Raw genomic sequence first — 27,371 nt, 5'->3', positions numbered from 1 at the left:
TACAGAGAAGGGCAGAGGAAGGTGCGCAGGAGAGGGACTTGAGGAGGGCAGTTGGACCCTCTGGGAGGGGCTCCCAAATGAAGGCGAGAGCCGCCCCCCGGCCACCCCGATGCGGTTAAGGAGTTTGCACTGGGTGGCGGTTGTGGATGCTTGTTGGGGCAAAGGGTCAGCGGGGGCGAGGATGCCCGGCCAGCTCTCCCCGGGGCATCTGTGAGGCACAGCTGTGGACAGAGGTCCAGCTCAGCCCAACTATGTACTGAAAGTGGCCTTGAGTTCCCGGAAGGCTGCCTGGTGTAGCTTCCTCTTGTCTTCCGGCCGCTTCCGCTCATCTTGCTGCGCTTTTAGCTCCGCTTCAGACTTACTGGCAGAGGACAAGGCTTGGACCTTGGCTTCAAAGAAGTCCTTGGCACCTTTGACGCCCTCCAGGGCAACATGGATCTCCGAAAGCTTCGCCAGGGCCCTCAGCCCACTGTCCTCCCGTCGCTCCCCTGCTGCGGCCTTGGGGAATATGAGCAGGAACTCACGGAAGCTGAGTTTGCCCTCAAAGTCCTCGTGCACCTCCTTGGTCAGGTGGGTCTGGGGGCCCCCAGCTTCTCCATCACCGGCTTCAGCTCCATCAGGTCGATGAAGCCATCCCTTCCGGCATCGTACAGTTTGAACATGCTCTCCAGGTCCTCGATGAGGCGGTGCTGAACTCCGGGAACTCGGAGTAGGGGTGGAAGACCTTGCAGCGGCGGAGTCGCGCCGCGCCCTCGTTGACGTCCAGCCATGCGCTCAGCTCGGCGTGGGCTCTGGCCGTGGGCGCCCAGGCAGACGGCTGCGGCTGGGGCTCGGGGACTGGGGCGGCTCGGGGCGCAGGCTGGAGCCCGCCGTCCACCTCCTCCCACTTCAGTCACTGCTGCAGCTTGCTCGCTAGCTCCTCGCTGGCCATGGCCACGGTGGATGCGGGGACGCGGGGACGCGGGGACTGGGCAGACAGCGCGCTCTTCGCCAACTAGCGACTCTGTGACACTTCCAAAAGTTTTTAATTTTATTGTAATTGCATGTGTCCGTCTTTTCCTCTGTGATTTGCATTTTTTCTGTCTGTTATAAGGAATCCTTCCCTATCCTAAGGTCATAAATAGTAAACACCAGCATTTACTGAGTACTTTCTGTGTTTCAGTACTCTTAATTCCCTTTCATGGATAACGAACGTAAGACACAGAGAAATTAAGCAATTTGATCAATGTCACACAGTAAATAAGCAGTGGACTCGGGATTTGAACCCAGACCATCTGCCTTTAGCATTTGCACTTTAAAGACTGTTTATACTTCCAGTTGTAGAGATCATCTGGTTAGTCTAAAAGATTTAGAGTTTTACCTTTCTCATTAAAGTATTTAATCTGAAGTTGGCTTTTGTATATGATGTAAGATACCTGAATTAATCTTTAATAACTACTTTATCCCCTTAGACATTCATCATTAGTGAAACTAGTGTTGACTGATTCATGCTAAAGATGAATTTAAAAACAAACAAACAAACAAAAAACTGAGACTTCCCTGGTGGTCCAGTGGTTAAGACTTCGCCTTCCAATGCGGGGGGTGCGGGGAGCTAAGATCCCACATGACTCGGGGCCAAAAAAACCAAAACATAAAACAGAAGCAATATTGTAGCAAATTCAATAAAGACTTAAAAAAAAAAAACATAATTCTCAACTTAAAAAAAAAACAAACCTATTTCGTGGAGACTGCAAGAGAGTGATCCTAAGCAAAATGTAACCCTGCTCTCAAAGTTCACAGTGAAGTTGAATTTCAAATGATGTGTCCCAGAATACAATTCTTTGAATTAACTGAGGAAGGCAGACTTCCACCGTTCCAGAGTTGAGGACAGAAGATTGATCAAAGGCTTTTGGCATCTTGTAAAGTGAACAGAATATCCCCTGAAGAAACCCTGCAAAAGGCAGAGGCCATCACAATGCCCGGAACAGCCTCCAGCTCTGCCTACACTGCTGGGACCAAAATAGCTCACACGGCCTTCCTGCCGCCTCCTTGTGAACTGTGTGGGAAGGAACACTGGTCACGAATTCTTTGTTTCAACTACCTGCACACGCTAGGACAGTCATAGCAACTGCAGTGACATCTTGGAATCTGGAGAATAGCACATCACAGGCTAGACATCATACCTATTCTGCACCAAGTGCCATCTTCCTCCAAAATTAAAGGTTTTTAAACAAATGCCAAGAAGCTGAAAATGATTTTTAATTAAAAAATAAAATGGGAATGAGCTGAATGTGGCAGAGTATAAAATAAAGTGGGAATGAGCTGAATGTGGGCCAGATCATAAAGGGTCTCATACTGACAGACTTAAGAAGTGTGAACTTCACTGTGTCAGTGAGCAGGTTTGGAAGTCTTTTAAACAGGAAAGTAATACGAACCGTTTATTATTTTGCTCGTTACAGACTGTATGACTGGTTACAATCTGGGTGATAGAATACCCTAAAGACTGGCTGTGACAAGCTCTGCCGGTGGTGCCCTCCTACCCCAGCCCGGTTCTTCCCTGCCGGCAGAGCTCGCCTCCCACTCCGAAGGCTGGAAATGCCTGACAATCACTTTCCCAGCCTCCCTGGCAGGTAGAATACAGGCATGTGACCCAGTCCTGGCTAATGGGACCTGGTGGGAGAGGTTGCTAAGGGGATTCTGGAAAAGGTTTCCCTCTCTAATAAAAAGATGCGTAAGAAGAAAAGCCCCGCTTCTTTTCTAAATATGATCGTGTTTGCATGTAATGCCTGGAGCTGCCACCGTGAATAGGGACAAGGCCAGTACCTCAGGGATGGCAGAGCAGAAAGATGGAGGTCACGGCGTCATAGAACCACACAGAGCCACCTTCCCTTTGGAGATAACAGATGCTTATTGTTCAAGCCACTTTTACTTGGATATTCTGTTACTTGTACCCTACACCATCTCAAGGAAAGAAGCATTAATAAAGCCTCCAATACAATGTAATATAATGTTAAAGAAAATATTAAAAATAGACACTTTTTCCTTCAGATACTTAACTGAAATAAATGAGCCACAAAATTGGAAATAGCTACCGTATTAACTGTTCACTGAACATTTTGGGTGCTCAAGCAAGAAACTACACAACCTCGGAGATGTCTTATTTCTTCTCTATCTGAAATGATTTTTTTCTCATTTTCTTCTCTCATTCGCACATTTCCCTAAGACCATTTCTCCCTGTTCCCCGCTAGGCAGTAATTCTCTCTTTTTGAAGGTCTCTGTTTCATGAAGTTATGGCAGTCATAGCACATTATTTAAGAAGAAGCTCAGCATCGTGCAAACAAAAGAACTGCAAGTTCCAGGGCTTCGAACAACAATACAGAATCACAGAGTTCTCAAGGTGAGAGGTACCTAACATCATCTGTAGTAACGCAGTAGAATTTGAATACAGATAACACCAGAACATCTGGTTAGAGTTCCTTAAGACCATTAACAATTATCTCCCAACCTAAATTCCTATATGCAGTGGCTGGCAACTTTTCTGCATGTCCTTCTGGTTCCATCTGAAGGAAACCCCATCCAGTCCCCAAAACACGTCAGCGTCCCCCAGCTACCACCGGAGAGTCCTTCTTTCATTCTAGGAATATTTGCTAAGGCTCTATCAAGTGCTGGCACTGAGATTTAATCTCTCCTATCTTTATTCTCATGTCGCTTACAGTATTTTCCGGGAACTCGTGACTTTTCCATATGCAAACCATTTTAAAAAATACAAGTGAGAAACACTGCATCTGAGATAGAGAGCTGGATTGCCAGGTACAGGCGGAGTGAAGGTGGCTGCTTTGGGTTCGCCAATGTCTCCTTTCACTCCTATTCACTTCGATAAGTGTTGACTCCGCGCCGCTGGGGCTGGAACGGCTTTGGCCCCGACAGGTGCGGACCCGGCGCGCAGAGGGGCGCGGCTCTTCTCCCCCTTCGGGCCCGTGAGGCCTCTGCGCGCCCGTGCCCGGCGGCGGGACGATGCGGAGCGAGCCGAGCCGCCCCGGGAGGCCGCAGAACGCGGGGCTCCCCCGGCAACCTGGCGCCGCGCGGGGGCGGGAGTCAGGTGGCCACGGCGCGCCCGCCTCGCCCGCGCACCGAGCAGGAAGTGGCTGCGGTGCGCCCCGGGCGCGGCCTCCGCAGGGCGCGCCTCCTTTGTGGCGCCGTGCTGTGCGGCCGGGCCGGGAGGAGGCGGGAGCCCGAGTCCCAGCGCGGGGAGCGAGAGCTAATGGCGGCGCCTGCGCCCGGGGGCCCCGGAGCCGCCGCCTCGGCCGCCTTGGACGAGCTGTCCCGGAACCTCACGTACGGGGCGCTGGGCGCCGGCAATGGCTCCCTGTCGGGCGCTTGGTACCGCCGGAACCAGGTAAGGGCCGGCCGCCCCGCCGCCTGGTGGGGACCGGGGTGGTGCCGCGGCGCCTCGTGCCCCTCGGCCGCTGTCCCGCCGACTCTCAGAAGGACACTGGGCTGTCCAAGTGGGCAGAGCTGACATGATGTTACCACACATTGACTTCACTGCCCCTCGTTTGGGAGAGCGGGAAGCCCTGGTCTGCCTCTCCTGGGCATCGGTCCCTGGGAGCGGGTCGCACAGGTCTGCGGTCATGGACCTCTGGGTCCCCAACCATCCCGCCTCTCAGGCCTGAATCCGCCTTCTTCTCCCGGAACGATTCTAGGAGTGCGGGGCGAATCTCCTCCACCCATATCCCCCCCCTGCCCCCCGCCAGGATCATTTTACAGTTCAAAAAACTAAGTGACACTCTGTTCTCCGAATCAGAGAACTCGTTAAGGGCCGCCAAATGTCACCTCTGTGCGGATGCTCTGAGCGTGTGCGTGTGTGTGGGTCCCCAGTGGGTCAGCACAGCTCTTGCATTGCGGCGAGAGGATCGCTGATGCTCTCAGCTTGCGATCGCCAGACTCCTTTTTCACCGGCCCTTTGGGGAAACGTCGAGAGCCTCAACAACGTGCATGTACGCTGGAAGTACACGTTTAACAGGATCAAAGAGGATTAGAGCTGCCCATTTATTTGGGGCTTGTTTTAAGATCAGAAAAAAAGCCCTTCCTCTAGCCGTATTTCTGTTCTTTCTAGTGGGTGCAAGTGATCTTGATATGGTCGATTCCAAGCTTCCTTCTGTTTTCATATGGGTGTTGCTTTGTTCTTGTTCTTTAACAAATCAATGGTTCTTTTTATTTTACAACAATATAATTATAAAATATTTGTTGCTGTTGGTCTACATCAGGGGTTTTACCAATAATCAAAGGCCTAGAAGCATTTTATACTTGAAACGTGTTTCGAATGTTAGTTTCTGAAATGTTAAGATTTTGTTTTCAAAAACAACACGGAAGATAATTTACTTATATAAAGACAAAATTAGCATGTTCACGTTATTAGTATTCAACAGAGGAGAGAGTATCACTTTGAGTATGTTTTACCACAAAACATACTAAAATAGGAAAAATGGGGGGCACAGAGCCTATTGGATTCCATTTCTCCTTGCTTCCACCCACAGGAGTTACAAAGACAAGAATTGCTTTTTATGGGAAGTTCTTTGAGCATATCTGTTACACTATGCTTATGCTAGCATATGTTATAAAGCATATTATAATATGCTTATGCTAGAAGCACTCCCAATAAAGGTTTAAGAATGATATTTTGTCTTTTGGTAAAGGAATTAAAGAGTAAATGTGACCTACCATGGCATCATCCAAAACAGGAGGACATTGTTTGCAGAGTGGAAACCTCTGCAGTCATTAGTTTTCTTTAATGTTTCCTGGAATTCAAGATTGTCTTGGCTCTCTGACACCAAACACAGCTTATCGTGTGACATAAATGTGAGAATTTAACTTTATGTTTGCAAGGCTTAACTTGCCTTTGACAATATAGATTTGTACAGGTTAGAAAGGGTGTATCCAGGATATGCTAATTGAAACTACTCAGCTGACACCCAAGCATAGCTAGTTTGAGGTAAGACTATATCAGCCTTTTCCATTATTATGCAAACTTAGACTATCTTATAAGATTGTGGTATTTTATCCTTTCAGCGATTGAATTTGTTTTTAAGCAAAAGTAAAAATTGATTTTTAAAAATTCATTCAGCAAACATTTTATTGAGTGCCTCTAGTGCTGGGCAGGCCAGTAGAAATAAAATGGAATCTAATTTTTCTTTTCTTTCCTTTTTGGACACTAACTGAATACAGATGGCTGAAAATGGGAGTGGCTCCAGGAAAACAAAATAAGAGATGAAAGTTTAAGACTCGAAACTAACCTTGATTGCTGGATAGCCAGGGTTTAATAAGTTGTATCACTACTGAAATGTTTGAACAGTGTCTGTTCACTGATAGCCCAGCTTTCTGTGTCTTTCCAAGAGACAACCATCAGATCTGATAAATTAACCTTACTCACAGAAAAAGACCAACTTCCCTGAAACACATTCAGGTGACAGATGAATATTTAACAGTGCCCACTTAGAATCAGTGTGGTCTAAGGCAAAGATGTGAGTGCTTCTAGAGGAAGAAATCCCAAAACAAGTAGGAAGTAGAAATTCAGTGGGGAAAATGTTTTAGGGAATCAGGGAAGTGAGGCCTTTGCCCCATCTGCATCTCTTAGGAGTCTACCTATACAAGTATAAATGCAATAAAGTTCTACAAAGGTATTTTCTTTATGTTTGATCCACAAGTTTTCATATAAAACATATAAAAAATAATGTTTCTGCGATGGTTATTGAGCTCCCTGCTTTGTACAAGTCACTGTGGGATATTCAACATAGTCTTTAGACTCAACCCCTTCCTTCCTTCCTAATGTTATTAGGTGCTTGGGGAAACGAGCTATGCGGGTAACTGTAAAACAAGGCAGTATGTTTTAAGTGTCGTGTGAGGAATATAAAGTCCTTTGGGAATTCAGAGCAAGGTGGCTTTTAGCAGGGGCTATCAAGGATGTTTTGTGGAGAGGTGGTATTTGAGCTGGACACCTAAAGACAGAGTTTCATTGATGGGAGTCACAGGTGGAAAGCATTCCAAGAAAGGGAAAAGTCTGGAGACCAAGGAGCAGCCCATGCTGTCTGAGCAGGTGCCCTTCTGAACATTTTTGTACCTAGAGTAGAAGTCAGTGGCCATTCTGGTTGCAGTGGAAAACTGACACTGACTGGAAAGTGGAAATACAGTTTTGGGTCTTAGATATTGTCATGGATTGCCGTGAAGGACAACAGGTTAAGAAGTTTGGACTATATCTGGTAGACAGTGGGGAGCCATTGAAGGTTTTTCAAACAGAGAGTAAAAGGATCAAAACAAATTAAAGACATTTAAATTAGGGTCAGGGACTTCCGTGGTGGCTCAGTGGTTAAGAATCCACCTGCCAGTGCAGGGGACATGGGTTCAAGCCCCGGTCCAGGAAGATCCCACATGCCACGGAGCAACTAAGCCCATGCGCCACAACTACTGAGCCTGTGCTCTAGAGCCTGGAAGCCACAACTATTGAAGCCCATGCACCTAGAGCCCGTGCTCTGCAACAAAGAGAAGCCATCACAATGAGAAGCCCGCGCACTGCAACAAAGAGTAGCCCCCGCTCGCCACAACGAGAGAAAGCTCACGTGCAGCAACGAAGACCCAACGCAGCCAAAAGAAAAAAAAAGAACACACAAATTAGGGTTAGCAGGATGCAGAGGCCTCTAACTGGCTAGCTATGGACCGAATCCAGCCCGTAGACGTATCTTGTGTCAAACTGCAGAGAGGTTTAGAAAATGTTTAATACGTTGCCAATGTTTAAAAATGAGTAGATTATGTATAAGGTTTCAAGTTTCCACGATCTGTTTAAATATTAGAAGTGCTAGCAACTTGGCCCTCTTTCGCACGTGATAACTGTGAGGGGGAGTTCACTGTTTAGAGCAACTGTGCTCCCCACTTAGGCCCCTCTCTTTGCTCTCATCTCCTTTACCTACTCGCCTTGTAGGCACTTAATTTGCAACCAGCGTTAGAGGCTGTTGTCTAGTTTCTGCTGTCAACTAGCGGAGTTCACGTGGGCGTCACACTGGGCTTCAGTTTTCCTTACTGGTAAAATTAGGCTTAGAATAGAAGATCCCCAGGCTCTTTCATGCTATCTGGTTGAATAAAATAAGTGCCAATCCGGCAAGGCTGTAGAGGGAATGGACAGGAAAGGATGAACGTGGGAATGTTGTGAAGGAGGGGTTTTGTGGCTGTTTCTTTAAGTTTATGCATGTTGCTAAATATCTAAATTCACAAAGACACTGTCAGAAAGGTTTATTCTGCACAGGGTGAAATGAAAAATTTAGATTTTTTTAATGTCCTTTATTTGAACTTTTGATGTTCAATGGCTTGAATTTTTAAAGTCAACATATTCAGAGGAAAATTGATACAACTTGGCAGGGAAGAGGCGAATCGAAGAGACATTTGTTATGCATTTACTATGTGACACTTTATAGCTATTATCTCATTGGAGCCCCGAACAACCTCGTAAGGTACGTATTATCCTCACTGTTCATGTAAGGAAACTTGTGTTAAATAACTTGCCCCCAGATCTTACAGCAAGTAGATTTAACTGCAAAGCTATTTTTATTCCATGCCTGAAGGCCATTGCTTAGAAACTAAGGCTTGAAAAGAATGTGGTAGGGGAAAATGAATATGGCTTGTCTCACTGTACTAAAGAAAAATCGCATTGAGTTTTATATTGCCCTTTTATTGATTTTGCTTTGCTACCGTTTATCTCCTTTCTGCTGGTCGCTGCATCTGATTGCCTCTTAGAGAAAGAAAAGTGCCAAAACTCACAAATAACCAAAGGGCCAGGTAGAGGTTGCTGGTCCTTTCCGTTTCCTTCCCAAGAAAAATCCCTTTTTTGTTTTGTTTATACTTACTGACCTTTCTTTTTTTTTTTTTTTTTTCTGCCTTCCTTATATATCCAACATGGCATTTTCCCTTTACCACATTTTCTTCGAGATGTATGTATAAGGCAGCAAAAAGAAGGAAGAAAATGATTACCTCAAAGCTTTTGTAATCATTATCATCATCATCATCCCATGGTCCTTATTAGAGGAACAGACTCTTAATGCTGTTGTGAATTTGTCACACCACGCGTTTGCCTTTAAAAATCTACCTGTTATCCTCTTTACGGCTTGATTTATATTAACCAGCTATAATATTTGCATTAATGCAATCAGCTAAGTTCAGGCTGTGGGAAACTTCAGTTTACAGGTTTATGTGGCTCGGTTTCTTCAAAAATCATTTTTACAAGGAAAAAAAAAAAGGAGAGCAAGGATAGAGGGAGAACCTGTAGATTAAAATACACCTAAAAGACCTATTAGGAAAAAAGACAGCCTTCGTGCATAGTGTTTAGGGATGCACACTTGGGTGATAAAACTATAGAGAAAAGCAAGGAAGTGATTGCCATGGAGTCAGGCCAGTGTTTCCTTGGGGAAGGGAGAGGCTGGGATGGGATGAGGCAAAGGGAGGTCTTTGGGTAGGCGCCCAATTTCTGTTTCTTGATCTGGATGCTGTTATGAGGGTATTTGCCTTATAATAATTCATTTTAGTAAATTGTTCATCTATATCATTTTCTTTATGGTTGCCTGTATCTATTATATTCTACAATTTTAAAATGTTAAGAAATACTAGGATTGCTATGACTGTTCAACTTGCATGTTTTACCCAGATGGTGTGGGAAATGGTATGCCATATTCATTTTGTTTGCTTAGGAGAATTATTTAAACAATTTCTTTTTAAAATGTTGGTGATTGTTCAAATTGGCATTTGAGAGTTTACCATGGAAAGGATGACATTCCCCTAAGCTATCCTTTTTGTTCGAGGATAGTGTGGTTTAAAAAGCTCAGCCTCTTTACTAGGTGCGTTGGCAAGTTTCTTAATTTCTCCAAATCTTGGCTTTCTCTATTGAAATGGTAATAATAATAACACTACATACCTTATAAGGTTGATGTAGGAATAAAATAAGATAATGTATATCAAATAGTTAGCAGTTCCAGACACATAGAAAGCACTCAATAAACACTAGCTATTATTAGAAGTATTACAGTCAACCTATATTATAGGAAAGTCATAAAATACATATTTCTAATAATTAATAATCATTGTACTTAACTCATTACAAATGGAAATAAGAGAAATCATGTCAGTTATTTGATGTAATTCTGTTTTCTTTAATCTAAAACCACTGAATTCTCTACATCCAGTGCCTTCCTCACTCCCTTTGCTGTTTGCCTCCCCTTCACTCTCCAAACATATTCACATTACAGAACACTTCCTGATTGCAGTAATCTCCTAATTGGAACGCTTGTTATCTTGAAGTACTAAGGCAAAGATTCCTCCCATGTTAATGCCACTTTCCAGAATTCAGGGTTGGGGTGGATGGGTGTGTAGCCCTGGGAACAGCTGACAGGTTTTGGTGGCAGTAGTGTGATGATGTCTTCAGACATTGACTATAGTTTAACCACCCAGCAGGACCAGCACCCCAGCTTGGGAAGGCTCATGCAGTGTTAGCGTTAAGACTTAAATGCTATTTATTTTAGCTTGAGTGTTTTTTGTTTTCTGAAGGTCCAACATTCCTCTATTCAGTTTACACCTTTTCTAACCTACCTCACGTGTTCCGTCCAACAGAATTACATTTTACATAAAGTCAGAGCTCTTCGCCGGTCTGTCCTGGTCCACCAGAGTGTCCTAATTGCCTGGAGGCTGGCAGATAACACTCCACTTCCCCTCCACATAGTTCTCAGCATGTGCATACCTGTACATTTGCTTCACCTTGTCACTTGCTTGGCCCTTGGTCACTCCCAGCATGGTCTCCTGTCATCTTTGGCACCCGTCGGGAGACACGGAGTAAATACAGGCTCGTGTAAACACAGGCTAACACATGTTTAGTCATGAGCTCCACACCTCACCAAATATTGCGTTTGTCCTGGCGTGACTCCTTCAGAGACCCACCCTGGCCGTGGCAGGTCGTCTTGAGGCCTGCCAACAGCCCCACCTCTGGTTTCCTAAGCCACCCCCTCACCTTCTCGGCACCTCTCAAATTTTCTCCTTTCAGTAACTTGGACCCCTGGCCTGACTTCTTTAGCTTGCAACGGGAGTCCATCTCTCTTCTGGCTTTTGAACTTGGCGTCCCTACCAAGAATGCTTTGTAAGTTAAGAGGCTTTGGTTTTCGAGTCACAGGAAACCTAACATTAACTGGCTTAAGTAATAGAGGGAATTAATCAGTCTGGATGACGTGGAAGGCTGGAAGAACTCTGGGTCCACACCAGCCTTGATCCACAGTCTCCAACAACATGGCAAATGCTCGGGTTCTCACTCTCCTCTTCAACTTCTGTTCCTCAGGGCTTTTGTTTCCACTTTTTGCAGGCTCACCCTCCAGCCTACATTCTCCCTTTCACTTCCAGGAAGGAAAGCTTGACTTTCTCCAACACTGAAAATACATCGGCTTTAGTCTGCCTGAACGAGGTGGGTATCCACTGGCAAAGGCAGTGTCCCTTGCTTTGTCTCAATCTTGCCTCTACCTGCTTAGCGATTTCTTTACCATCGACAGTCTTCTCTTCAGTCGGTAGGGATCTCCTAAAAGTTTAGTGGATTTAGGTGAAATAGTGTGGTATGTGAGTGTAATGTTGTATGGAGTCCTAGAAGCCATGTCAGCATTGCTGATATGTCATTCAGGCTTGAGGAGAATCCCGTGAATTCTGGGGGGTCTTTGTTTCTTCTTCAGCCTTTGGACTTGCAGGGCTCTGGTTGTTCTGGGGCTGTTTGGGAGACAGCAGCACTCTGTTCCCTCTCGTCACAGCCCACATTAATCTTGATCAGCTAATCGACAATGAGGGCCCAAAATGCAACCAACATTCCACTCAATAAGAGAAAAACAAATACCGTATGCTAACACATATATATGGAATCTAACAAAAAAAAAAAGGTCATGAAGAACCTAGGGGTAAGACGGGAATAAAGACACAGACCTACTAGAGAATGGACTTGAGGATATGGGGAGGGGGAAGGGTAAGCTGTGACAAAGTGAGAGAATGGCATGGACATATATACACTACCAAACGTAAAATAGATAGCTAGTGGGAAGCAGCCGCATAGCACAGGGAGATCAGCTCGGTGCTTTGTGTCCACCTAGAGGGGTGGGATAGGGAGGGTGGGAGGGAGACGCAAGAGGGAGGAGATATGGGGATATATGTATATGTATAGCTGATTCACTTTGTTATAAAGCAGAAACTAACACACCATTGTAAAGCAATTATACTCCAATAAAGATGTTAAAAAAAAAAAGAAATCGCAAGCAGAGGGTCCTTCTCAACAGAACAGTGTTGGGTAGTGATATCAAAGAAATCAGAAAACATGGACTGTGTCCTCAAACTGTAGCCATACATATGTGTGTGATATACATAAATTATATCACGTGTACATTATACAATGTACAATGTGTATGTGTGAAAGTGAGATAGAGAGACAGAGAGAGAGACTGCTTTTGAAATACTTGAAAAACAACATTTGAAGGGCTGGTGTGAAGCTACCCTTGCTTATATAATCTGATGGATTGCTTCCATTGTGCTTCCAGGACTAACATAGTACAGTTATGTAATTGTAAATAAAGAGAGCCAAAGCAGAAGAGGAAATTGTGTGATGTACCTTTGGATATGGCTGCCTGAGTCACAGCAGTGGAGAAATGAGTGATTGTTTGTGAACAAGGTACAAGCAGACCTCATGTTACAAGCAGCTGCCACAGCCATAAAATAGAGAATAATTCTGAGTTACATGTACAGCATTTTATTAGCCTTTTGAACTATACTTGCAGACCCAAATCACAGTCACCATCAATGAGTCCTATGGGTATCATGTGTGGGATGATCATAAACTATGTTGGAACCTGCCTGCTGGACCAGTGGGACGTGAGAATTTTGCCAGGAATGGGGGAAATTATCTTGGCTATGAGGACTGACCCTTTAGAGGCAATGAAGAGTCCAAGTCAGAGTGTCCCAGAGGAGAAAATTTGAACTTGATTCCTGCCTTGATGTCAGAAAGATCTGGTCTGGTGGGTGGCCTGGCAGATATGTGTCAGTGAGTGGCAATGTCATGATCCCTCCCCCATATTGAGGCACAAACTCACCCAGTGGCTGGGACCTGACATAGACAATAGAGTTTAGTCTCCAGGAGGATGGAGCTGGCAAAATACAGCCAGAGTTCAAGGCAGGCATTGCTCTCAAAACGGACATAGACTCTTGAAACCTAAGCAGGTGTTGGGGAAAGAGCTGTCATTCAGTGAGCTCCCAAGTTTCCAACTTTAGGGTAGGAAGCCTCTCGCAAACCCTGGGCTGGCCCTGCAAAAGGCAGCCTGCAATCCTGCTTCTTTGGAAACAAAAGATGACAGATTTTTAAAATTATTATTATGAATATGTTCTTGAAAAATTTGAAAGTAATGGGACCTCATCTTGGTCTGGATGCAAACAATAGCATTCTTTGTGTTCAGCATGTCTGTCCTTGTTTCAAAGATTCGCCTTTCCAGTGTTAAATGGGGTTGATTTGTTTTGTAATAGAACCAAGTTTAAGATTTCCTTAAGTGATATCACACCTTCCTTGACTATTGTTGCTGTCCTTTTAACAAAGTGTTAAAAGCCCCCAAAGGATGTCTTATTAAATTTTTCCCATAAATTTGTTCTGCTGCAACTTAAATTTCTCAAAAGCAAAAAAACACGGTGGCTTCTTAGTAAGCTTAGTAAGGCTTATCCTTAATGGAGTTCAGTTTTTTAAAATAATGAATGTACAGTTATGTAAGTAAATGTGTTCCCGAGTAAAAGACAAAATGTAATAGTGCTTAACTGTATGGAAAGGCAATATGTTGGGCTTTTCTGCCTAGGTTTTAAGGTTGATTAAAGATTGCCATGGGACAGCTTGTAGAATAGCAACGATATACTGTGGTATGTAACCCTGACCTTTTCTGTTGGCTCTAAATCACCAGATTTGGATCCAGTGTCATGAGAGTTTCTCAGGATAGAAAGGCAATAACTGTATAGCATACAAAAACCAAGATAACAAATTAAAAATCTGTTCCTGACTGAAAATTTTCCTTTCTTCTTTTTCACGTACGGGATTATAGTTTTAACTTAGTTTGGGTTAGTACTGCAGACAACGCAATTATCTACAAGGGCAAAGGAGATTAGTGGTAAGAATAGTCCAACCCATTCGGTAATCTAAAAAGCATTTCATATTTCAGGTTGCCTCCAGTGTTTGCTGGGATGAATATGAATATTGTTCCTCTATGGCCCTGTTGTAATTCACTCTCCACATGTCCCCTACTTCTTCTCTGAGATCCCGAAGTGTCTCCTAATTGGTTTTCCTGTTCCCCGTCTTGCTCCCTCCTAGTCCATCCTCCACACTGTAGCCAGGATGAGTCTTCTAAAAGTCACGGCTGGACCTAACATTCTCTGGTTTAGAGCCCTGCGTGTTGTAGCACCACCAGCAGATCCATGGCACGAAAAGGCTCCTGCCTGCCTCTCCGGTCCAGCTATACTGGAGTCGTGCAGATGTGATTAAATTAAAGATCTTGAGGTGGGATGATTATCCTGGATTATCTGGATGAACCCTAAATGCTGTCACATGTATCTTTTTATAAGAGGAAGACCCAGGGAGATTTCATGTGGAAGAGGAAGGCAATGTGGCCACAGAGACAGAGATTAGAGTGATATAACCATAATCCAAGGATATGTCAGCAGCTACCAGAAACTGGGGGAGGCAAGGAATGGATTCTCCCTTAAAGCCTCTAGAGAGAGTGTGGCCCTGCCATTTTTTTTTTCTTTAATCCTTGAAATAAAAATTTTAATGACTGAAATTAATAACTAAACAGATTAGGTAAACAGTAAATTGGAAACAGCAAAAGAGCCTTATATCACAGCATAGGCAAACAAGTTCCAGTCTGTGCACCTATATGCAAAATGTTATTTTAAATAAGCCTTCTAGAAAGAAATGTAGGAAGTTTTCTCATGACCTTTTAACCCAGATATAAAGGGTACCACACATAAAGTTAAGGATCAATAAGTTTACTTCCTCAATAGAGTATATTTAAGTCCGTTTATTACTTAAAAGTTTCTATGCAAAAAGAGGCAAGACACAGAGTGAGAAAAGTGGTACGGAATGCATATATTCAAAAGGAAATCATATTGGGGATAAAGTACTCTGACATATCAAGTACAAAAAGACTGCCACCATAAATTAAAAATTGGACAGTCTGGAAAAACATTTAATGAAACAAGAGAGCCAAGTGGTTTATAAGATTATCTGAAGGTTCAACATCATTGGTCATTATAAAAATGGAAATTTAAACCATAATGAGATGTGAGGTTCTCCAGAATAGCTAAACTTAAAAAAAATTGCAATACCAAGATGCCAAGTGTTGGAGGGGGAGAGAGGCACCTGGAAATGTTATTTACTACTATATAACATTTTGGAAAAATCTTTGTGAGTGATTATAAAACCCAGACATATGCATACCCTATGAACTAGCAACTGAACTTCTTGGAATGTGGGCCCTGCCATCTTGATTTCAACCCAGTGAAATTGATTTTGGGCTTCTGGGCTCCAGAACTGTGAGAGAATAAATTTCTGTTGTTTTAAGCCACCAGGTTTGCACTAATTTGTTACAGCAGTCACAGGAAGCTAACATACTCTCCAACCTAGGCAGATGTGTACTTTGTCCCTTCTGTTCCCATGGGTTCTACAGAACATACCTCTATTATAGATTGCACAGGTGGTAGTCTGTTATTGGTCGCTTTTTCTACCTCTTCTGAGCTTATCGAGGATACTTTGCATCCTTAGTTCCTGAAATAGGACCTAATATTTAGCAGTTACTAAATAAATACCAAATGGGTGCACGACTGAGTGAATAGCTTCTGGTGTGGGCTTCGAGTTGTCTGTCTCCCATATCTACCATCTTCTCTCTGATCACTTCCATTTCATGTCCTTTTCCTCCAGCTTGTGTGTTTTTCCCAAGCAGTGTCTACCTGTGGTTTTAAGCTGTGCCGTGGTTTTATTTTTCTGCTTAATCTCTTTCCTTGGTTCAGCCAGCTTCCTTTTTATTTCTTGCTTTTATTTCTTTCCTTGTTATCATCTCCTCTTTTAACTCTTTTTCAATGAATCCATATTCTCTTTAATTTCATTGAGTATATAAAGCAGAATTTTTTAACTTCTTAGTTTGAAAATTTTCCAACCTATAGATAATTCAGAAGAATAATACAGTAAACACCATATGTCCTTCAGGTGGAGATTCACCTGTTGCTAACATTGTGAAATATTTGTTTGTTCTCTCTCTCTATCCCTCTGTTTTTTATTTTATATTGTCATGTATCATTTGAAAGTAAGTTGCACACATAATGAGTCTTCACTCCCAGAAACTTAAGGATGTATCACCAAGATTTTGGATGTCCTCCTATCCCCTCCCAACTTTCTGGAAGTAGATGTGTGTCTACCTGTTTACTAGGTGCAAATAAAAAACAACCCCAGCTCATTCCTAAGAGTTTCCTGTGAGATGAAGTGACCTGAATGTTCATTTCTCAGGTATATCATTCCCTTTCAGGCTCAGGCTCTTAAGATCATTCCTGCAGTGATTAGTTGACCTAAATCACTTAACCTGTGGTATTTCTGGTATTCGAAACTGGATCGCTCATGTCCATGTTCAGGGATATTTTACTGCCTGGAACAGGAGGTAACATTATTCTAGTTGTGAGTTGAATATGACTATTAACAGTGTTCAAGGCTAGCTCTGAATCTATGGTTCTTTTGAACCATGTACTAGCTCCACTGGGTCTGATTCCAGATTTATGTTTTGAAGGCAGAGCCAGGAATATGGTTGAGTTCAAAGCCAGAACTGGGATAGACTATGACCAGTTCCACACATCCCTGTTATCATATCCCATTGCCATCTGGCCAAACTGCCCCACCCATGGATTACAGGTCAATAACTTTATGTGAAATACCTAAAGAACATTCTGGCACCAAAAAGTAGGAGATAAGATTGTTATTCCAAATAAAACAAAAACATCCTTACTACTCATTAGTGCTGATATTTTGAACCTCATTCTCCATAAATTGTTTGCTGTGGCTCCCACCGTCTATTTGTCAAGCCATCCTGGAACAGCCAGAAATTGAGCTACAGTACTGACAGGAGTGAGCATGGCAAAAATTAAGGGCATCTTTCTGTGTTTCTGGTCTGTACTTCTAGCTGCATTGTTAAGATGTGGAGCAACCTTTCCTTCTAACTATTATCTTTGCTTTATTTTATTTGCACTGAGAAAAAGAAACAGATCCTGCTAATTTTAAAACTGTGGCAAATTGGCATTGACTAGCCAGATGGTTACCTATTGCAGTCTGTGAAGAAATGGTGATTCAGACATGAGCTGGGTGCCTTGGGGCCAGAATTTGCCTGGTATCTATCTAGCTGTGTGACTTTGCACAAGTCACTTTCCTTCTCTGGCCCTCTCTTCTCTTTCCTGACCACCAGTCTCCAGATCAACAGGGAGGGGAGAAAAGGGGGGGGGGGGAGAGAGGAGCTCTGAGTTTCCACTAATTCTAATATGCTAGAAATCAGATAACACTCTGAATAAAGTAATGAAGTAAACTAGATGTCTTTAATTTAAATGGCAAGTTTATAAGCGCTGCTCATTGTATGCAAATGACACTTCTGATTGCAGGTGAGGATTTTGTAGTCATGAAAGCACATTTACCAGAGCCTCTAATTGGAAACAGCGCTTAGTAATGCTTGCCTCAAGTCAGTCTATGTCCTTGAAGGTAATTAAACACCTTTTTTAAGAAACGTTGCAAATTTGAACCTTCCCTCCCCAACAATTAGGGGCATTAATGAGGATTTACTGAATTACTACTCTTTACAGGTATGTGCCAAATGAATTTAATGAGCATGCAATTAACCTTGAATAATTAGGTAAATGTTCAGCAAAACGAAGAATAAGATATACCAGTTTATAATATGTACTGGCGTACTTCCGAGATATTGCACGTTCGGTTCCAGACCATCGCAATAAAGCAAGTATCACAACAAAGTGAGTCACATGAATTTTTTGGTTTCCCAGTGCATGTAAGAGTTATATTTACACTTACAGTAGTCTGTTAAATGTGCAATTATATTGCATATTGCATCATGTCTAAAAAAACAATGTATATTGATTAAAAAACACTTTATTGCTAAGAAATGCTAACCATCATCTGAGCCTTCAGTGTGTCATAATCTTTTTGCAATAGTAACATCAAAGATCACTGATCACAGATCACCGTAACAAATACTATGATAATGAAAAAGTTTGAAATATTGCAAGAATTACCAAAATGTGACACAGAGACACAAAGTGACCAAATGCTGTTGGAAAAATGACGCTGATAGACTTGCTTGTTGCAGGGTTGCCACAAACCTTCAATTTGTATAAAATGCAGTATCTGCAAGGTGCAATAAAGTGAAGCACAATAAAATGAGGTATGTCCCTATTAGCAGGAAACTGTTTCTGACACCTGCTTTATACCTATATATTTCTGTTTTTTTAGTATATATGAATTCACTAGATTTTAAAAGTCAGGGGCTTCCCTGGTGGCGCAGTAGTTAAGAATCCGCCTGCCAATGCAGGGGACACGGGTTCGAGCCCTGGTCCAGGAAGATCCCACATGCTGCAGAGCATCTAAGCCTGCGCCACAACTACTGAGCCTGTGCTCTAGAGCCTGCGAGCCACAACTACTGAGCCCGCGTGCTGCAACTACCAAAGCCCACGCGCCTAGAGCCCGTGCTCTGCAACAAGAGAAGCCACTGCAATGAAGAGTAGCCCCTGCTCGCCGCAACTAAAGAAAGCCCACACGCAGCAACGAAGACCCAACGCAGCAAAAAAAAAAAAAAAAAAAAAAGTCAACAGGCAGCTTTCTTTTATTTATTTATTTTTGGCTGTGTTGGGTCTTCGTTGCTGCGTGCGGGCTTTCTCTAGTTGCGGCGAGCGGGGGCTACTCTTCATTGCGGTGCATGGACTTCTCATTGCGGTGGCTTCTCTTGTTGTGGAGCATGGGCTCTGGGCTCACAGGCTTCAATAGTTGTAGCAGGTGGGCTCAGTAGTTGTGGCTCATGGGCTCTAGAGCGCAGGCTGAGTAGTTGTGGCACACAGGCTTAGTTGCTCTGCGGCATGTGGGATCTTCCCGGACCTGGGCTCGAACCCGTGTCCCCTGCATTGGCAAGCGGATTCTTAACCACTGCGCCACCAGGGAAGCCCCGGCAGGTAGCTTTCTATTGCATGCTAGTGGACACTTAATTGTTGAAATCTGAATTCTGGGACAAGCTTGTTCTCTCACGAAACTGAGTGTTTGCTGTATTCAAACCCCAGTTGATTATAAAATACTGTTTGACATCTTCCCAGGGCCAAAGGTCAAAATTTACTATTTCTAGACAGTGTATAATCAATCAGAGACTATTTCAGTTCAAATAGCATTTAATAAACAACTACTCTGTGCCAAAGACCTCTACTAGTCATTAGGGTTACAAAGATGAGTTGATAAGTCATAGCTCTGCCCTCAAGGAGTTTATAGTCTAGAGGGGAAATGCACTTGTAAAAAATAATTATAGTACAGTTTAATATATGTACTGATAAGCGTATATAAAGACTCAATTCAAAAGGAGGCCAGAAAAGCTAAACTTGAAGATAGATCTGAGGAAATTATCCATAACTCAGTACAAAGAGATAAAGAGTTGGAAAATATGAGAGCTATTTTAGGAAACAAGAATTAAAAAGTCCAACATACTTGTAAGAGGAGTTCCACGTGGAGAGAATAGAGAGAACCATAGATATTGGATTGTAGTTGTGTAAAATGTTAACATCAAGGGGAGGACTGGGGGAAGAGCGCCTGGACCTACCTGGACATTTCTTTGCAACCTACTGTGAGTCCATAATTATTTCAAAATTAAAAACATTTAACGCTAATTACTGAAAGACTATAAATAAGATGTGTAACTTCCTAGCCAGAAGAGTAGGGGAAAGAAAAGAATAAAGAAAACTCAATCATTTCAACAGGATGCAGGAAAAAAGAAATTAGAAAGCAAAGAAAAAGCAAGATAACTACAAACACAAAAAAGATAGAAATAAAGGAAAATATATTTATAATCACAGTAAACAAAATGGACTAACCTCCCCATCTGACAAAGTCTCAGGTTTTTTTTTTTAATCTAGTTATTTTCTATGTATAAGAGACTTGACTAAAATATGATGCAAAAATGTTAAAGTGATGTGGAAAGTAGCAAATATCAAAAGAAAGCAGCTACAGTAATATCAGCTAAAATAGATTTTAAAGAAAAAACCTAATGATAAAAGGAACAATTACGGGGGTGGGGGGTGGTGTGATGAATTGGGAGATTGGGATTGACATGTGTACACTGATGTGTATAAAATGGATGACTAATAAGAAATAAATAAATAAATAATAAACATAAGTAAATAAATAAATAAAAATTAAAAAAATTTTAAAAAAGAACAGTTAGCTGGGAAGATAAAACAATCCTGATCTTGTATACACCTAGGACTATAGTCTTAAAATATATAAATACATGTTTGAGTAGATTTTTAACATAACCTCCCTAGGCAATTGATAGACAAAGCAATCCAAAATTTAGTAAGAATATCAAAGATTTGAACAATGACTTAATGGAGATAGATGAATGGATAGATAGATAGATAGGAAGGAGAGATAGATAGATGAATGGATAGATAGGAAGGATATATAAATTGTATTAACTCAACTTTTAAATACTTTATTTTCAAACATACATGGAACACTCATAAACTTGACCCTACACCAGCAGGTCACAAAACAAATTCCAATTTACACTGTATAATAGGTCAAAAGCAAATGTTAATATACACACAGAGTATTTTCTGCCCACAACTCAGTAAAATTAGAAATTAGTAATAAAGTGATAATCAACACCCCATTCATTTAGAAATATTAAAAAACACATCTCTGAATAATATAAGGCTCAGATAAAAATGATGAGATAATCAGGAAATATTTAGAACTAAATGACAATGAAAACTGTACATGCCAAAACTATGCGGGCAGCTAAAACAGAGGGTGTACTTAGAGGGAAATGTAAAGCCCTATTTGCATGATAGAAAGAAACAGAAAAAGCTAGTGAGTTAAGAGTCCAAATGAAGAAGATGAAAAAAAGAAAAGCTGAGTAAACAAAATAGATAATAAAAATTAATCGAGGAAAGAGAGAAATATATTTGTATCAACTTCAGAAAAAAAATCACTTATCTCTGGGAGGAAGAAGAGACTGAAATAGAGCTAGTTACATTTGTAATATTTTATTTCTTTGGGCAAAAAAAAAAAAGATGTAAATGCTTTGTGTTTTTAAAATTATTTTTTATAACAACTTATTGAAATATAATTCACATATCATATAATCCACTCATTTAAATTGTACAATTCACTGAGTTGTACAATCATTACCCCCAGCCGTTAGCTGTCATATGAACAATACTGGTATGTAAATTGGTGTACAAGTTTTTGTGTGGATATATGTTTTCGTTTCTCTTGGATATATACCTCGGCATGGAATTGCTGAGTCAAATGGAAATTCCATGCTTAACTTTTTGAAGAACTTCCAGACTGTTTTCCAAAGTGGCTGCACCATTATATATTTCCATGAGCAGTGTTTGAGGGTTCTGATTTATCTACATCCTTACTAACACTTGTTATTATCTGACTTTTTTATTATAGCTATATTATTTGGTATGAAGTGGTATATCATCACTGTGGTTTTGATTTGCAATCCCTGATGACTAGTGATGTTGAACATCTTTTCAATGTACTTGTTAGCCATTTGTCTTCTTTGGAGAAATGTCTATTCAGATCCTTTGCCCATTTTTAATTGGGTCATTTGTCTTTTTATTATTGCATTGTAAGTGTTCTTTATATAGTCTAGGTATAAGTCCTTTGTCAGATATATGATTTCCAGATATTTTCTCCCATTTTGTGCATTATCTTTTCACTTTCCTTGATAGTGCCCTTTGAAACAAAGTTTTTGAATATTGATGAGGTCCAATTATTTTTTCTTTGTTGCTTACGCTTTTGATGTCTTATCTATGGGAATCCATGGCCAAATCCAAGGTCACAAAGATTTACCCTTATGTTTTCTTCTGAGAATTTTATAGTTTTGGCTCCTACATTTAGGTCTTTTGGTTAATTTTGAGTTAATTTTTGTATATGTTATGAGATCAGCAGCTGTACCATTTTACATCCCCACCAACAATGAACTAGGGTTTCAATTTCTCCACATCCTTACCAACACTTGTTATTTTCTGTTGTTTTTCTTTTTAATTGTAGCTCTCCTAATGGGTGTGAAGTGGTAGCTTATTGTGGTTTTGATTTGCATTTCCCTAATGATTAGTGCTGTTGAGCATCTTTTCATGTGCCTATTGCCCATTTATATATCTTCTTTGAAGAAAAGTCTATTTGAGTTCTTTGACCATTTTTCAGTTGCATTGTTTATTTTTTTGTTGTTGAGTTGTAGGGGTTCTTTATATATTCTAGATATCAATCTTTATCAGATACATGATTTGCAAATATTTTCTCCCATTGTGTGGGTTGCCTTTCATTCTGCTAATAGTGTCCTTTGGTGCACAAAAGATTTTAATCTTGATAAAGTCCAGCTTATCTATTTTTTCTTCTGTTGCCTGTGCTTTTCATGTCATATCCAAGAAATCATTGCGAAATCCTGCTAACCAATTTCTAAACACTTGGCCTAGTGGTGTTTAAACTACTCAGTGAATCATTTAAAGAATTTTGAAGTAAGTTATTTCTATTCAACAATTTACTTTTATAATTATAGAAGATTTTCATAATTATCCATTCAATCCCAAACTTCTTCTGAATTTTTATTTTCCTGATTACTGCCAAATGCAGTCAATTGTAAATCGAAAGCATGGAAATAGCACAATATATTATGATACAGTTGTTCCCCATGAGGAATAGTGATCAAAATTATTGCCAACTGCTTTTATTAGGAAAAGAAAATTCTTAACTGATTAAAGACTATGGATATTATATGTCAACTATTAAATGGGTTTTCAACTTTCCTGCTTCGTTTTTTAGAAATACTGAATTTCACTTCAGCACATATAATGAAGTTCTAAAACTTCAAAGACATTTTGCATTCTGAAAAGGGTTCCTTGTGGTTGTAATGTTCATTTGAAATTCAAATAACTCCTTGGAATTTGAAGCTAGCTAGAAGTTATGTACTGTAGAAGAAGAAGGGGGAAGAGCCCTTCTATCATTGCTAATTTTTACTGCTAGAAGATATTACATCTTTGTACCTAGATAGGAGCAGAATATGCATCTTTTGAAGTCATCAAATAATACATATGCTATCTATAGTAAAGATAGATCTTGGGCAATGTGTCAGAACTTGTTTTTTAACCTCTGCAGTTCTTGTTTTAAACCACTCTATACTTTCTCGAGCAAGTATTTTTTTAAGCCCCTCATTTTGTATAGTAGATGATGTAGAAGACCCAATGGAAGTCTTAGACATGATTCCCTTCCCTCAGAGAATTTGCCGTCTATTTATAGAGCCTAATGATACACCTGACAATATAAAAGAAGAAATAAGGGATGTTCACCATTTAGAGTCTGAGAAAGTAAAGATGGGCTGTGGTGTCTGAGAAGGTCGTCAGGAGGTGGAGCTCCGATGGCCAGGAGGGTGAGGTCTGATTGAAATGGGCTGAGGGAAGAAGATGCTCTGTCTGCGTGAGAGGAATGACCTGAGAAAAAGTATGGCATCTGACTGGAGAAGTCAGGAGCCAGGTACCCAAGGTAGAGGGAGCACATTAAAGTGTGCTGTGGACAATTGGATGGTCAGGATGAAGACCGATTATGGGGAGCTGGTACAGTAGTTTTGTATTTAATATAATTGTCTGTAGAGAGACATTGTGGGTTCTTGACCAGCAGAGTGGCGGGAAAATTTAGTCTGTCTCCAGTGAGGTTCATAGCAGTTTAGAGATAAAGGGATTTTTGGAAACATCTTATCCAACATCCCCTGTTTACTGAGACCGGGGAGCTGAAATAACTTACTCAATGTCGCCCATTAGAAAATAGCAGATCTGAATCTCAGGTTCATCCTTTAACCCCAAAGCCAATGATCTTTCTTTCATACCACAGTCTTCCAGAATATCTTAAGAGAAAGAAAAGGGGGAGAACAGAAAAAATTATATAGTCCATACTTGAGGCAATGAACACCCCGATCAGAGAGGTTGCTGAGGAAATTGGCAGACAGGATAAATAGAAGCATCTTAGTGGGAAAAAGTCAGAACCTGATGACTGTTTATTTTAGTGAATGAAGCACATATCTAGAGAATTCAGTAAAGGACTGAACTAGTTATAAAAAATAATATTTGACTAAAGTGAAAAATTAATCCTAATAAAACCATCATTCATATTCCAAATGACCCTGGCAAACGGGTGCTAAGTAAATATTTGCTGAATGAACGAACAAATGAATGAATGTATCAACTTAAATTTTCGTAGTTTTTTTGGTAAATATCTTACAAGTGCTATTTAAAGTACCATTTAAAGAAAACATTTTCTTTTATAGATTCACCTTTTTGGAGTTTTGCTGGCCATTTTAGGAAACTTGGTAATCAGCATTTCCCTAAATATTCAGGTAAGAAGAAGCTTATTTTTCTAACTCTGTAGTTTGATCCAGGGACATATTATGACTTCAGTGAGCCTCAGGCACTTTTGCCTTCTTGGACTTCTTCCTCCATTAAAGAAAGTATATCTTATGACCTCATTGATATAAAGACAAATATAATCCAGGCTAGATTGTGTCCATCTTTTTTCTTCTTCTGATTTTAAAAGAAATTAAATGTTTTGTGAGCCTCTTAATAGTATTGTGTACCCCAGACCAGGCGCCTGTGAATTTGTATCACACTTAAAAAGATGTTCACATCTTGGCATAAGCCAAGATTTATTTTAATGTTCTACATTTTCTTATAGTACTTTTATTATTTTCTAAATAACTTCTGAAATTTTAAAAGAATTTTAAAGAAAAGATTTTAAAGTAATCTAGAATTGTACATACTTCTTAAGGAAGTAAGTTCAGTTATCATAAAATCAATAGGGAAATAGAGCTTTATTTAATGGCCAGTTTCCAGGAATTCATACATTTCCAATACAAAGAAATACTCAAACCAGATATAAATGAGTTCCCCCATCCCAACCCTCTGCTACCAGAGCTTTCTGCCCTGTTATGCTTATTGTGGTAGCAACTTTGACTCATAGATTTGAATCCCTTTTCCAAAGGTGTTTCTTTAGTAATTTATTATCTTTATTTCAGCATCTGAATTTTTTTGACAATCTAAAAGAAGTATTTTGGTGTGGTGGACTAAAAAGTCACTTAACTCCTTAACACACACTCCGTCTTTAGATAGTAATAATGATATTTACTTCACAGAGTTGTTATGAGAATTAAGCAATATGTGAGAAGGCCCTTTAAACTATAAAATGCTATATCAGGATGATGCACTTCTGTTAATATGTTTGGAACAAACAGAAAACCGTAATAACTGCTCTATAATAATCTGCAAATAAATTTAAAAGCCATGAAGCAATTTTATAGGACCAAAAATTTCAAGGCAAGTTTTGGTTGGGTGGAAATATTTTCTTATTTACATCGTGATGTACTTCCAGAAATATTCGCATCTTCAGTTGGCGCACCAAGAACACCCAAGGCCGTACTTCAAGAGCGTGCTGTGGTGGGGCGGCATCATACTGATGGCTGTGGGAGAGACAGGAAACTTTGCAGCCTATGGATTTGCCCCCATTACTCTCATTGCTCCATTAGGCTGTATGTCTGTTACAGGTGAGCCATTTTTCTGTGTTTTGACAAATAGAAATTTTAAGAGATCAAAATAGTTGGCAAAAAAAACATACAACTTAAACAACACATGCACAAAAGAAAAAAGTCGTTTCCTGTTTTCTTAGCATGTTAACTTGGAACAATTATACTACCAATTTCAGTTATTCACTGTCATGGTGCCACGTTAACCACAAAGAAACTTGCATTTTGTAGCTGTAACATCTATGTTTAAAAGCCTGATTCCCAGTGTCTGAGTCTTAATAAATGAAATTAACAGTAACAGAAAATGTTATACCATGCTTTTTAATCATTAATGAATTATCTTAAAGCATTTGTAATAAAATGTTATGTTTTTTTTTTTTTTGGAAATAGATTTCTGTTTACTACATGGGGCATTCCTTTTTTTTTTTTAATTTTATTTATTTATTTATTTATTCATGGCTGTGTTGGGTCTTCGTTTCTGTGTGAGGGCTTTCTCTAGTTGCGGCAAGTGGGGGCCACTCTTCCTCGCGGTGCGCGGGCCTCTCACTATCGCGGCCTCTCTTGTTGCGGAGCACAGGCTCCAGACGCGCAGGCTCAGTAGTTGTGGCTCACGGGCCCAGTCGCTCTGCGGCATGTGGGATCCTCCCAGACCAGGGCTCGAACCCATGTCCCCTGCCCTGGCAGGCAGACTCTCAACCGCTGCGCCACCAGGGAAGCCCAAATGTTATGTTTTATTCATATGCTAAACTGACATTACTCGTAGAGTCCTTGATGCCTGATCCATAGTTTAGCATCTCTTTTACATTAAGAATTAGAAATAAAAACAAACAAATGGGACCTAATGAAACTTAAAAGCTTTTGCACAGCAAAGGAAACCATAAACAAGACGAAAAGACAATCCTCATAATGGGAGAAAATATTTGCAAATGAAGCAACTGACAAAGGAAAAATCTCCAAAATACACAAGCAGCTCGTGCAGCTCAATATCAAAAAAACAAACAATCCAATCCAAAAATGGGCAGAAGACCTAAATAGACATTTCTCCAAAGAAGATATACAGATTGCCAACAAACACGTGAAAGGATGCTCAACATCACTAATCATTAGAGAAATGCAAGTCAAAACTACAATGAGGTATCACCTCACAGCAGTCAGAATGGCCATCATCAAAAAATCTACAAACAATAAATGCTGGAGAGGGTGTGGAGAAAAGGGAACCTTATTGCACTGTTGGTGGGAATGTAAATTGATACAGCCACTATGGAGAACACTATGGAGGTTCCTTAAAAAACTAAAACTAGAACTACCATATGACCCAGCCATCCCACTACTGGGCATATACCCTGAGAAAACCATAACTCAAAAAGAGTCACGTACCACGATGTTCATTGTAGCACTATTTACAATAGCCAGGACATGGAGGCAACCTAAGTGTCCATTGACCGATGAATGGATAAAGAAGATGTGGCACATATATACAATGGAATATTACTC

At 40.9% G+C, this 27,371-nt stretch overlaps 1 protein-coding gene and 1 pseudogene across 2 annotated transcripts in view; one reads left to right on the top strand and one right to left on the bottom strand.

The window, feature by feature from the left end:
• Positions 1-249: 249 nt before the first annotated feature.
• Positions 250-931, bottom strand: LOC137751457 (EF-hand domain-containing protein D1 pseudogene; annotated as a pseudogene).
• Positions 932-4,200: 3,269 nt separating this feature from the next.
• NIPAL2 (NIPA like domain containing 2) overlaps positions 4,201-27,371 on the top strand; it is a 70,453-nt gene continuing 47,282 nt past the window's right edge. The window contains exons 1-4 of one of the 2 annotated variants that reach the window (XM_068525647.1): positions 4,201-4,375; positions 11,363-11,461; positions 24,630-24,698; positions 25,727-25,898. In XM_068525647.1, coding sequence (XP_068381748.1) covers positions 4,241-4,375; positions 11,363-11,461; positions 24,630-24,698; positions 25,727-25,898 — 475 coding nt within the window. In that variant the 5' untranslated portion in view covers positions 4,201-4,240. The remainder of the gene's footprint in view (positions 4,376-11,362; positions 11,462-24,629; positions 24,699-25,726; positions 25,899-27,371) is intronic. The other variant, XM_068525648.1, reaches the window with a different exon arrangement.

Source organism: Eschrichtius robustus, chromosome 17 (genome assembly GCF_028021215.1).
Source record: "Eschrichtius robustus isolate mEscRob2 chromosome 17, mEscRob2.pri, whole genome shotgun sequence".
Lineage (NCBI taxonomy): Eukaryota > Metazoa > Chordata > Mammalia > Artiodactyla > Eschrichtiidae > Eschrichtius > Eschrichtius robustus.
Note: the sequence above shows the minus strand (reverse complement) of the source record. Positions and strands in the feature narration are given on the sequence as shown.